Here is a 13,125-nt window from a genome sequence, read left to right on the forward strand (position 1 = left end):
TTCCTCTTGTCCTGTCACTCGTCACTTGGGAGAAGAGACCAACACCCACCTCTCTGCAACCCCCTTTCAGGTAGTTGTAGAGAGAGATGAGGTCTCCCCTCAGCCTCCTCTTCTCCAGGCTGAACAACCCCAGCTCCCTCAGCCGCTCCTCATAAGACTTGTGCTCCAGACCCCTCACCAGCTTCGTTGCCCTTCTCTGGACACACTCCAGCACCTCAATGTCCTTCTTGTAGCGAGGGGCCCAAAACTGAACACAGTATTTGAGGTGCGGCCTCACCAGCGCACCCGAGCCCTCACCCGAGTACAGGGGCACGATCACCTCCCTACTCCTACTGGCCACACTATTTCTGATACAGGCCAGGATGCCATTGGCCGCCTTGGCCACCTGGGCACACTGCTGGCTCATATTCAGCCGGCTGTCAATCAATACCCCAGGTCCTTTTCTGCAGGGCAGCTTTCCAGCCACTCATGCCCAAGCCTGCAGCATTGCATGGGGTTGTTGTGACCAAAGTGCAGGACCCGGCACTTGGCCTCATTGAACCTCATATAAGTGGCCTCGACCCATCGATCCAGCCTGTTCAGATCCCTCTGCAGAGCCTTCCTACCTTCGAGCAGATCAATGCTTCCACCCAACTTGGTGTTGTCTGCAAACTTGCTGAGGGAGCACTCAATCCCCTCATCCAGATCATCGATAAAGATTATTGTAAAGATTATATTTAAAAAACATTTAATTAAAAATCTTGATACCCTCCATAGACAATTTTTTAATGTAATATCTCCAAAAAGAAACACACAAAAAAAGAATGCCAAGTAATTTTGAGAACATAACTCTAAACCCTACAGGTATATGTATCCTTCTTAAACATAAATATCACAGCACAGTGAAGTCTTACAGAGTCTGAGTTTTGTCCATCTCCTGTTTGGCACAGTCAATCAAACTTATGTGATGATTTGAGGACTGAGATGAACTGCAGATGCATTTTCGCTTGCATTATGAAATTGCTAGACCATGAAATTAATTAATTCCATGCTTACCTCATATGTTTACTGACTCACCCAACACAATTTCTGCCTCATTCCAAGTACATTTTTCTATGCACTATCAGGATGATGCTCTCTGTTAGAGGACTCCCAATAATAGGAATAAATATAATGGGTAAAGTATAATATTATTTTGTTACTAAACTTAATAAATATTTGCTACACTCTTCATGAATAATAAAAGTTCTTTTCAGGTAGAACATACCATGTGCAATCTCTATGGCTCCTTTCACCACTTCCTTAAAAGAAGAAACATTCTTCTCCCAATCACTTGATTGAATTTCACATTTATGTGCCTTAGTGAGACACTGCAGCGACTGCAAGGAGGAAAAAAAAAAATTATCAGTATGTGAGAAAGCAAACTAGGAGACTACTTTAGTTTTGGGTATCCATTAATTTAATGTTCAATCCAGAAAATGAATGTATCTTTACTATGCTTGATTTCCTGTGAGTTGGAGTAGTGTCCTTCTCTGCAACGGTAAGCACCAGCTGTAACACAGATGTCCTTCACCAATATTGCATCTCAAGTATGAGAGACATAAAGTAACATGTGTCTTATTTTTATCTTTTAAAAATCTGTCTAGACTGATGGATGTGACCCATGTTTGCCAAGTCATCATAATTAAATGCACATGAAAAAGGGAAAAATACTTGTACTCACACTTTGAACAGCAATTTTGTACCTAAAAATTTTATAACTGAATACATCAAAGCTTTCTTTCTGTATACATATTCTTGGCAAATAATGTCTTTTACAGACGCAACTATTAGCTGCTATACTGCTCTGGTTCTCAGTGTGAGCAGGAAAAATAAGTGTAAACAATACAGAAGGAGGGTCCCATTAAGAAAAAAAAAAAAAATCAAGAATTTAAGCAGAAGAAATTTATTTTTGCTTTCGAGTTTTGTTTTCTTTCTACAGCATCAGATGTACGAAACAAGTACATGCCAAAAGTTACGTGGCTTGGTTCAATGACAACTCTTCAATTATCTTTTTGAGGAGTTTAAATATAATATAAAGGAATAAAAAACTTTCAATGCGGTACAGGTACATAAGTGCAATAAAGACTTCTGATTGCTGAACAAATACAGATTAAGTCTGGGGGTCATCACCCCAGAAGCTTCTACTTTCTCTCTCCCACCGGACTTCCAATCACTATGGCACAAGTGATTGAAGTGCTCATGCTGCTGTAAGTTGCAGTTAGGGTGTATTAAGTCAAACCGAAGAAAATTATTTTTTTTCATAATAACCTAGGTTATAATTGGTAGTAGTTCTGGACAGCAAAGGCAAGAACTTCCAAGAGAAGGAACAGCAGTTTTTACAGCAGTCTGACTTCAGTCTGCACATGTCTGAGTCAGAGCAGCAAATTAGGGGGGTTTTGCTGACACATGTTAGGGAGGGAAAAGAATTCAAAGTCTTGCGGGCAGTTTGTTTGCACTTCTGGAACCTGGATTTATCCTGGAAGGAAACAGTTATGAGCTGGGGAAAGTTCAACGAATAGAAGGTTTCATAGCCTGGGTATGGATCATCAGGAAAATTGAAGGTTGGAAAGATTCCTCAGTGGGAAAGGGGTGGACTGGACTGCATTCAACATAGGAAAGAATGAAGTACTGAATGAGGTGGCAGGTCAGATACATAAAAGTGTAAGAGTAAATATATGCTAAGCTGAAAAAAAAAACCCCACAAACCCAACACTTCAATAGTTTTACACTCCTAACTTGTAAACTCTGTCTGACTTTGATTAAATTTAAAAAGCCCTGTTGTGAATTGGAACTGTAGACTCTAGTGATTCATGGTATCAGATACGGCAGCAGAGCAGAAAGGTAAAAAAACAACAACCAACCCGCCCTTTACAATAGCCAGACATACAAGGTTGTTCTTTCAAATGCTATGTTAGGAACAAAATTGGTTAAATATAATTAAATCTGCACTAAATAAGGTATTACATTATGGAATGAAGATCAAACCCTACATTTGTAAGGCAGTACATGACACTACGATAGATCTGTTGCCATGTCTTTGTCTTATGATGCCACAATATAGTAAATAATGCCCTTTTAGAATTCATTGACCTTTTGCATAATAAATATGGGTGGAAAACTGCAACGATACATCTGGAATTTTTCTACAGATAGTTATATTCACTTAATATCTAACTGACACATGATGGTGCTTGTGGCAGTGAAGCCAGTAAATACTGGTTTTAACATTTTTACTTTACAATACAGTATCAGAAAAGCTACCAGGGATTATCTAGTGTATTGTAAATTAATTTTCACACTGTAAATTAATACATGCTGTGGTTGTAGGCAGTTTTGCTCTTTCATGGTCTATATCTATGGTACTGTTATACCAGGATACTTGGTTACACAGGTAAGCATACCTTAAGTATTTATAAACAACATTCCATTTTATAGGGCAAGCTAGACTATAAGCATGTTCCATAACCAGTCTGGTTCGGAAACACAGTTAAAGTCCTGTCTACTCTACAAATTGAAACCATGTTTTTAACTCGGTTAGTGAAAAATACTGTGATGTAATCAGATTCTGAAATGATTACATTTATAGTATAGACAGGGCCTCTGCTACTTTGCATGTCTGAGTAAGAATTTGAGGATATATTACAGGATATTGCAGTGTCTGTATTTCTGAATTCTAAATAGGCCAAATCCCTTTTATTGTTCAGCTGTAAGGAAAAATAGGGAAGGAAAAAAGGAATTGAAGGTAGAATGGACACTGGCAATGACTAAACAAGGCATTTCACAGGGCAAAGCATAAAGAAGACTACAATGAGCAAGGCCCAAATAATTATGAGTTTAACCCCAGAGGCATACAATTTGTAGGCCTGACCATCTGCCTAATATGCTTGACATCAAGTGACAAGCAATCCTCCAGACTGACATTTTTGCCCAGGCCAAAGGCATATCCCCATTAGGAAACACATACTGAATGCTGATCTTGTGTATTTTCAGCTCTAGTGAAGATCCGATAAGCCAGTGAAGATCCGATAAGCCGTAAGTATTTTTGGAGTGTGCAAGGCTATTTGAATTTTGGAAAGTTAATACCAAATGCAAAGCATGCTTCAGCATATAACAAAGTAAACACTTCTAGCAGTGCAGAGTGGTTATTTTGGAAATGCAATCAACTCGATAACCTGGGAAGTGATAGGAACAAGAGGTGGAAGTTAACTAGAGACAGGTAAAGAGAAACAAATGATTCAACAGATTAAGAATTAAATAGCATGACTTAATAATTCCATTTTAAGCTAAGTAAGAACAAAGCACTTTTACTCCGAGAACTCTAACTGTGGTATAGACTATCTTAAATACATTTGCCCTTAGTGATTGCAAAGAATATAGATGGCTATATATATATACACACCTATATTCTACATTAACATCCACTTTTTTCCGGAAGCTGCAATATCTTGTCTTCAGAATCAAAGATTCCAATTTAAAAAAAAGACACCACCATTAGATTATAGCCATTATACTGCTGCCAAGAAAAGCTTCAGAATACAAATCCAAGACAATGCACATATGCTGTGATAGGATGTTTTAAAATGAAATACTGATAAAAGAGAGATTTTTTAAAAATCCACAAAAACTGATGTAAAACATCTTGCTCCTATTAGATAATAAAAATGTGTGCGGTAGCAACACGAAAAGCACAAAATAAGCTTATAGAAACACTAAAGCAAAACATGTCTGGAACAACAGCATGTCTTAAACTAGCACTACAATTTGTTAGAGAATAGAAGGTTTGTACCAGAAGCATGTATCCATAAAAACGTGTACCTTACAACACATTTACCTTTTCAATATCTTCACCACTATCATTCTGTCCATTTCCATGAAGTCGGGCATAAAGTCTCCAGATCTCCCCATCATTTGTCACTTGTGAAGTCACTCTGCCCAACAGCTCTTTCAATTTCCCCTTCAATCCACTCGCTACCTCTCCAGTGCGATCTGCCATACCATCCACTACCGCTCTGACCAGAATAGCCAGCACCTTAAAAAAGCAGCAGGAAAGAGGTTTTATTTCAATTCAAATCAATATCAGTATATCTAATGATATCTGTAATTTTTGGTCTCTATTAATGATTCCGTAAGATACAAATATAGTACCATATGACAAGTATAGAATTTACTAAGAAATACATTATTAGGGGAGTAATTCAACTAATTTAAACCTCATCTGTAAGACTGTATGGTTGGTGAAGATAAAGAGGCCAAAGAGCTAAGAGAGAAGTTTGGGTTACCGGGACAGGCTAGTGTGAAAGAGAATGGTATAGGAAATTGTGACAGTATCCTAAAGATATTTTCACCTTATAATACTGTTATAAAAAGATCAGTAAACTCATCAGGCTCGACCAGATTAATTCAGGTAATGGGAGACACCGTTGTTTACAGGACCTCTATTTAACTACCTGCAGAAACTGAAATATGTATAAGAGGATGAGATGGAAACTGGAAAGCAACTGAACACTACCTTGGGAAACTCTGTGTTTAATACACTTCTGGTGAATTACTAGTCAAGTCAGTTCAATCAAACTTTTTACAAGTACTCATTTAATGGCTGTACTTTCTGAGTCACTGGCTTGAGAATGTGAGATCTGACCTGCAGAAAATGCTGAGCACATGCAGCTGCTGGTGAACTCAATGGGAGCTGGGCTTTGCATGTATGAAATGCTACATAATACCAATTGTCCCAGAAAAAAACATGAGCCTTTGTGTCCCAAACTGGATGCTGAAAATTAGAACACAGTTTCGCTGTGCCTCAGTTCCTTCTCAATAAAATGAGAAACAGCAAATGTAAATTAAGACATTGGATCATATGGTGAATTAGAAGAAAATAAAACCCAGAAAAGCTGTGGTTTATTAAGTGAGAACTGCCTGTTCTGTGGAGTGCATGAGACACTAAGACTGGGGAAGAAATAATGATAAAAACAAAATGGAAGTCTCATAAGGCTTGCATTCCAAGGTAGGCCAGTAAAGGGTGTACAAACACCGTCATGCTGGTACTTCCTAAATTGGGAGGCTATTATTTGGCAACTTTAATGCTTCAACATTTTTGTCCATGTGTTATTAATATTTACAATGAAATCACATTAATAGCAATATTAATATCAAGACAGTAATAAAACCGATTTCAAAGATTATATGTGAATAGCCCCAAACCACACAAATACACACTACTCTAGTAAAAGTAGGACAGGGATGTATCCTCACAAACCAAGATGTAGTTCACTGGCAGAAAGTAATGCCAAAATTATGACAGTATCAAAGTATATTACACTTAAAATAAAAACATATGCAGTTTAGTATTTGTGCTATGTCATTTTCCTAAAACAACTTTTCCTCTATAGAATGACCCAATTAACATGCATCCCAAGAATTAATTACTGAGTTTTAACAGATATAGGAAATCTTTCTCAAAAAAACCCAAATAAATAAAAATGGCTGATAATGTTATGAAATAAAAGTGAAAGTGAGAAAAAGTGAAAAAAATTATATATCTCCCTGGTATCTTTTCAGAATCAATATGAAATCATAACAGCATCTGAACATCAGCTGAATAGCTCCCCTCTCCTCCCCCCCAAACTGTAACAGTATAGCCCTTAAAAAATTATATGACAAACTGACTGTTCTTTTCTTTTCTGTTAAAGAGCTCAGATTTTCACTTAGGATAATAGAAAATATGATCAACTATTAATAGTCAAAAAGTTCTGAAATTCATATTGCATTCATGATTTGCAATCTAAGGGACTAAACCCCAGCATTAAATGAATCAGGTCTTCTATAATGATTTGCTAGAAAACCACCAGCAAGTATTGATATTTCCATTACTACAGCATTGTAATAAAAACCATAAAAGTGGTGTAAGAAGAAACATTAAATTATGTTCTCTTTTGAAAAGGAACTAGAACTGGTCCTGAGGATTTATATACACATGTATGACTTCTCAATCAATTTTTCAGTTTAACAAAATTGTTACACAAATTCCAAAAAGTTACTTCACATGAATATCATGTATCGTTGTTAAGAGTTTTAAAGCCAATGACATTTTGTTTGCACATGAAACAAAAACCAGCTTCATCAGTCAGTAGCATTTAGTAACTGAAAAATTACCCATATTCCCATAAAGTTCAGGCTTTGCTTACACTTTCGTCATAATAATCTATCACCTTTTTTTGTAATTCATCATGTAAGCTTTAGCAGTACAGCAGTTAAAATAAAACTAGTGTGAAAGCCTGGATTAAAGGGTCCATTAAACAGTAACGAACCACTAACGCTACTTGTCTGTGCCCGGTTGTTAAATAAAGCTATTTCAAATTGGAAGTGAATTGTGCTACTCATCAAAAAGTATTAGCAATGTAACAGAGCTTTCCATTTTAGACTGTTGTCTTAAGTGTTAAATTTTAATTTATATCTTTGAGAGATTTTAAACTGCCATACATACTAAACTACCAAAGCAATGCTCTGTGGCCCAGGATCCCACACAAGAAGCCTTTTTTTTTTTTTAAATGTCTTTTTTAATGAACTGGGCTCCATATGACCACTGTGCAGAGCGTTTGTGTTAGGTATGACATCACACCATCTGCATTCCTTCTTCTGCTTTGCTTTTGTGAATAATGTGTGTTTACTAAAAACTGAACCAAAAACAACACTGGACAAAACCTTAGAAACAAACCCAATAATTTTTAAATGCTGTGACAGCTATCAATTAATCTCATTCCACAACTGTTATTCAAACAGCTCCTTTCATATAAAAATTCACTCGGTCAAACCATTTTTAGAAGCTCCACTAATACTAATCAAACTTGACAGTGTTCAAGTAAGAAGAGAACCCTCAGATACCAGATCCAAAATTAACAATCTGCAGTCTGTGAGCTCTCCCTATGCCCCTCCCAAAGTAACGCTTTATAATAAAGATAATTGTCATTAGTGAGCTACTTAAAAGAAACAGAGCTCCAGAAATTATTAATTTCTACCCTTGCTCCTCAAAATCCCCTTGGAACATGCTCTTGCAGCCTTTTATTAGAAACAGTCTGGCAACACAAACTGCTGAAAAGAGGATGATATTTGATGGAAAGGGTAACAGAAGAAATTTGCCAGATTCTCAAGAACACAGAATTGCAGAGAGGAACCATTTGTCCATACTTCTAAACTCATATTCTTTGACAGCACAGGATGAAGATCTGGTTTCTGAAAGCAATGTAGCAAAACAGCTTTTCCACCCACAAAATAACTTTGTTATTCACAGAACTGCAACTTTCCAAGTAAAAAAAGATTGTTTGCCTCCACAAACATGCACGTGGTGCAAAGTAGCGTGATTAGCAGTTGCAGAAATCTTTCAGGTATATTTACCACCTCAGACTAATAATTCAGAGGCTAAATTGATGATTACCACAGGTATGGCTTTCTCCTCAGGGTCTTCTTAGTGACTGATCTACTAGCTGAAACTACAGCGAGCCTTTGTCTTTTATTACGTAACATCTATACTAAAGGTTTTCAAGTTATATTTCTCAGTAGGTTCATGAACATTAAAAGGAATATGGAAATTTGAAGTATTTTAAGAACCAGTAAGGAAGGAAGGTAAGAAAGCATGCTTGTAACATGTAAGGGGAATACTAAGAAACTGCGACTTTTGAAAGTATGTCCTTTGCTGTGTTCATTGTATTGTTGCTCACTTATAAAGAGCCCTTCAGCTTTTCCTTGTTCAATTCTGTCTGCAGAACCTGTACACATGTATCTTCAAGCCTTGTGATATCCTGATCTCAGAACCTTTGCCACAAGGATGACATCGTTAAATAACTAGATTAGCTTAGAAGCAAGATTTCCCAAAGCTGCATTCTGTAGTCAGAAGTCTAGTACAAAAAGACAGCAATGGCCTAACAGAAATCACAGATGAAGATATGAATGCCTTACTGTTTTTAGCATAAATTAGTGATTTAAGAATATGACTTCATAATATGCTGAAATAAAATTAAAACATCTGATGTAACTCCACAAACCAAGGACATTTCAAATTATATATTCAATTGCACACTCTTAATTGACACATTCAGTCTCACAAGGGGTATTCTGCAACAACGATTGTGCTAAAAGTGATTGGTGATCGGCTTTGTTTTCACAAATACTAAATATAACCTAAGAGAAGATCATACTATGTTGCATGCAAACAGAGGTGTATGCTTCCACTTACTCATATTCATGATTTCACTTTATTAAAATACAATTGCACAAGAGGGTTAAAGAGCATGTCTATTTAAAACAGGCCATTTGGCAAATGGGAGAGGCTCAGAAATTAATGGTGAGCTTTGTAAACAATCTCAGCAGAAGCTTTTAGTTTTATGTGCTTTTTTTTGTTTTACTATGGGAATACTCTTATCTTCCTTGTAAGATTATTGATTAAAGCCTTTCTGAAATTCTTTAATCAGGCTCTGAGTTTTTACTTGGCCAACTAGTAAAATCCTTCTAATTGAGGAAACTGTATTACAAGTTACGATGAAACCCATAAAGCACGTTACGTAACAGAAGCCAAAGTTAAAATTAGGATGCCAAAAAAAATTTAGGATATATAGCATATATATACTTCTGTAAAAATTATAAAAGCTGTATGAGAAGAAGATGAAAAAAAGGACTTTTACAATAAAAATAGAAATTTAGTGTGAGCAATATCTCCAAATATTTTAATAAAATATCCTACATAAAATTTGATAAAACCCACTAATAGGAGTCTGTATCATCTCAAAATATCTAAAATGGACAAATACATGTAGAAAGTTTTATTCCTGGTCAATCTGACTAAAATAATACAGTAAATCACCCCTAAAAATGTTAAGTTAACAATTGAGAAAAATAATGCATTAAAAAAGCACCAACCATCTACAAGATGTTCCATAAATAAACACACAGGCCCCACCACTACCACAATATTGTAGCTGACAAACACACTAATCTTTACCATATATAAGACTATTTTCCATAGATATTTGTTAGTGCAAGGAGAGTTTGAGACCTTTTAAAGTTCAGCTATATCAAACCTAACAGTTTTTATTCATACAGAATGTTACCCTGTGCATGGTTTGCTTTATAGTAGTATTGTACTCACATACAATTTGTTATTAAAAAGTAATCTGAAAAAAGTTTTTAATATCCCTGCCCCCCATGAACAAATGAGATGTTTCCACAACTAAAATTAATTCTATCTGTTCTCTCTCCTCATCACTGGACTCAAACTCCCAAGATCCAGGAAAGCTACTTTTAATCATTTTATGGTATAAGAAAAGAAGCATACTCCTGGGATCAATGAGCAGCAGCAGCTGGATCCTCTTACTCTCATACTACACACAAATTCCCTAAGAGCTCATAAGCTGTTCAGCCAGATCCATTAATTTTGCAAAGGCTTTTGGAGGTGTTTCACTACTCTGCTTAAGGGATTCTTTGGCTTGCCTTTCAAATTCACCTCGCTATTTTCACTGAGTATACAAAACTCTGCTTGGGTCAGGACCTGGTTTTAGGCAAGGTAACATCCCAGCTAAAGCCGTTAAAGCAGGCTGTCTGGATTTTATCCAGAGGGTACATTTACAAACACAGAAGTTAACTGAACTTAACTGAACTACAGTGAAAGATGAGCAAAATACCTCCTTTATTTTTCTTTGTTCTGATTATTAAGAATCAATATTCTGACTGTAATGCATTCAATCTATGAAATATAATTTGCTTTCAAAGGCTCATTTGTGGAATTTTCAAACACATGGGAAAAGCTTACCTGTCTTTAAACTGAATGATTTATATTATTTGTGATACTAAGATATGCAGGAACAATACAGAAAGATGGGGTTATGCATTGTGTTTTATTTAAGAATAGATCTTAAAACTGCAAGGCTCGTATCTGTCCTTCTACAAAGTCTGAGGCAATCTGGATGCAGAAGTTTTCCTTTTTTGTCCATTTTTATTTTAAAATACTTAGTCTTGCAGTCCAGATCTCAAAAAATTAAATGGCTTGCCTACATAACTTCACTGGTATGTGTACTATCATTACTGATACCATTATCAGCAGAAATCTCTCTGTCTGACAAGTAAAATTAATGAACATATACGATGACTTAACATGAAAACTTCCCCACCTGTGTATCCTTGTACTTTTCTCTTAAGTCCATGAGCCGGTGATAAGATTTAATTGCTTCTGAAAACTCTCCAACATCTGTACTGGTGAGAAGATAGTTCTCCCATATTTGCCAATGCTCATAGTTGCACTTGAGAGCTTCTTGGAGAGTTCGAAATGCTTTGATTCTAATCAATAGTAAAAAAGAAGAATAGAAAAGAAGATTATTAAAGATTTAATAGAGAAGATTTATACATTAAAATCAGTTAGCATCGTATCAACTAAAAAGCTGCTTATTTAAAATACCAGGTTTAGAAAACAGTGCAAGGTAAAAGTTATTGTTCATAATTTACAATACTGATAATTCCTTAATCTCTCTTGCCAATTACTAGGAACTAGGTAATTTCTATTTTAGCTCTCATAATTACCTTTTGACAAAAATTCATTATAATTGTGCCATCTATGTAAATATTTTATTTTCTGAATTTTTAACTGGAACCATAAGAAAACAGTCTTACTCATGCTGCAGTTGTAACACACATTAAAAAAATAAAAATCACTGAGTTCATGGCAGATGCAGAATGATATTGACTCATTTCATCACACAAAGGAACTTAACAATAACAGCTTTTTGTTATTTCAAACATTTGCATATGGTAAATGTGCATACCCACTGCAGAGAAGCCCAGCACTTTAAACCTTTTTTTTTTCTTATGTCAGCTGGAAGCTTTACTTACACTCTCTTTTCCCTGACGCTACACGAATCAGTACAAATGTGTCAGAGGGTCCTATCAGGGACCTATTAGGGTCCTTCACCAAAGGTGCTGCCCAGTGAACCATCTCATAGTGGCAGGAGAAAGTATTGTGGAATAAAGGTGGACAGAATAATTCCCGTAAAGTCACTGTCAAATCAGGAAGCATCTTTATTTTTTCATATGGATCCACTGCAGGCAACTCTTTACCATTCCCTTAGTCAAAGAGAGAAATAATGGCATTCTCTGGTAAGGAACATAAGACAATTTGGCCAAATCAAGAATATGGGCTGAAAGCTGCTGACCTACAGTTTACAGAGTTATGACCTCCTGCACAACGTGCAATCAATGCTGCCAGAGAGGAGTCGGGAGTAAGAAGTCTTAATGCGATCTGAAGCATATGTTGGTAACGTCTGGGTGTCTGCTGTTTAAAGCTTTAAACGTACTGCCAAAAGTTTCAATAAATTTGAAACTTTAAGAAAAGCTTTGCTACAGAATCAGAATGATATGGTTCTTAGGACTTCAAGAGATTGAAGCTTACTCTCAGCTGGACAGTCATGATACGTAGAAAAACCACAAAGGAATAAATTCCTTTAAATGAAAACTTGAAACAGAGTTTTCCCAGGCTGGTAAAAATCTTCTTTGGGGAGGTATGACAATAAATCTCTACTTAATAAAGATCATATAAAGATGGCTTGTTATCAAAATTTGCAGTTCATTTGCTCTACTGCTTGAGTAAGTTGCTAAAAATGCTATCTCTAAAGACAGACAGCTCAAAAAAATTGTTGGTTGAGTTTCAAAAAGAGGGTCCAGGACAGTGTAAATATCCCAGCCAGGAAAAGGGAATATCTAACTAGTGGATCAGGCCATTAAAAGTTTGGAATGGCTGGATCAGTGTAAAATGTAAATAACTGCCAATCTAAGCCCATAGTATTAAAAAAGTTACCAAATACACGCAAAGAAAGCTGACTGATGGAGCAAAATTATTGAAGGAAACCAGATCATTTGGCATAGCTATATCAGAATAGTCCACATGCAGGATTTTCCCATGTTCACTCCCCTTTTCTCTCTCTTCTGATATACGTGATGCTACTGAGTAAATGTACTAACAGTTGGGTGTCCTCCACTGCTAATGGTCCTAGTAAGGGATTTCAGACCCTGGTTTTGATAGATTACATTAGAAAAGAACAGAGACCTGATTCTTCCTCTGTGGATTTTGCT

At 36.2% G+C, this 13,125-nt stretch overlaps 1 protein-coding gene across 1 annotated transcript in view; it reads right to left on the bottom strand.

Moving 5' to 3' along the window:
• TTC27 (tetratricopeptide repeat domain 27) overlaps positions 1-13,125 on the bottom strand; it is a 133,521-nt gene that overhangs the window by 3,778 nt on the left and 116,618 nt on the right. The window contains exons 16-18 of the mRNA XM_059834758.1: positions 11,175-11,340; positions 4,853-5,050; positions 1,247-1,358 (exon numbers count right to left, since the gene is read on the bottom strand). Coding sequence (XP_059690741.1) covers positions 1,247-1,358; positions 4,853-5,050; positions 11,175-11,340 — 476 coding nt within the window. The remainder of the gene's footprint in view (positions 1-1,246; positions 1,359-4,852; positions 5,051-11,174; positions 11,341-13,125) is intronic.

Source organism: Gavia stellata, chromosome 2 (assembly GCF_030936135.1).
Source record: "Gavia stellata isolate bGavSte3 chromosome 2, bGavSte3.hap2, whole genome shotgun sequence".
In the NCBI taxonomy this organism is placed as follows: Eukaryota; Metazoa; Chordata; class Aves; order Gaviiformes; family Gaviidae; genus Gavia; species Gavia stellata.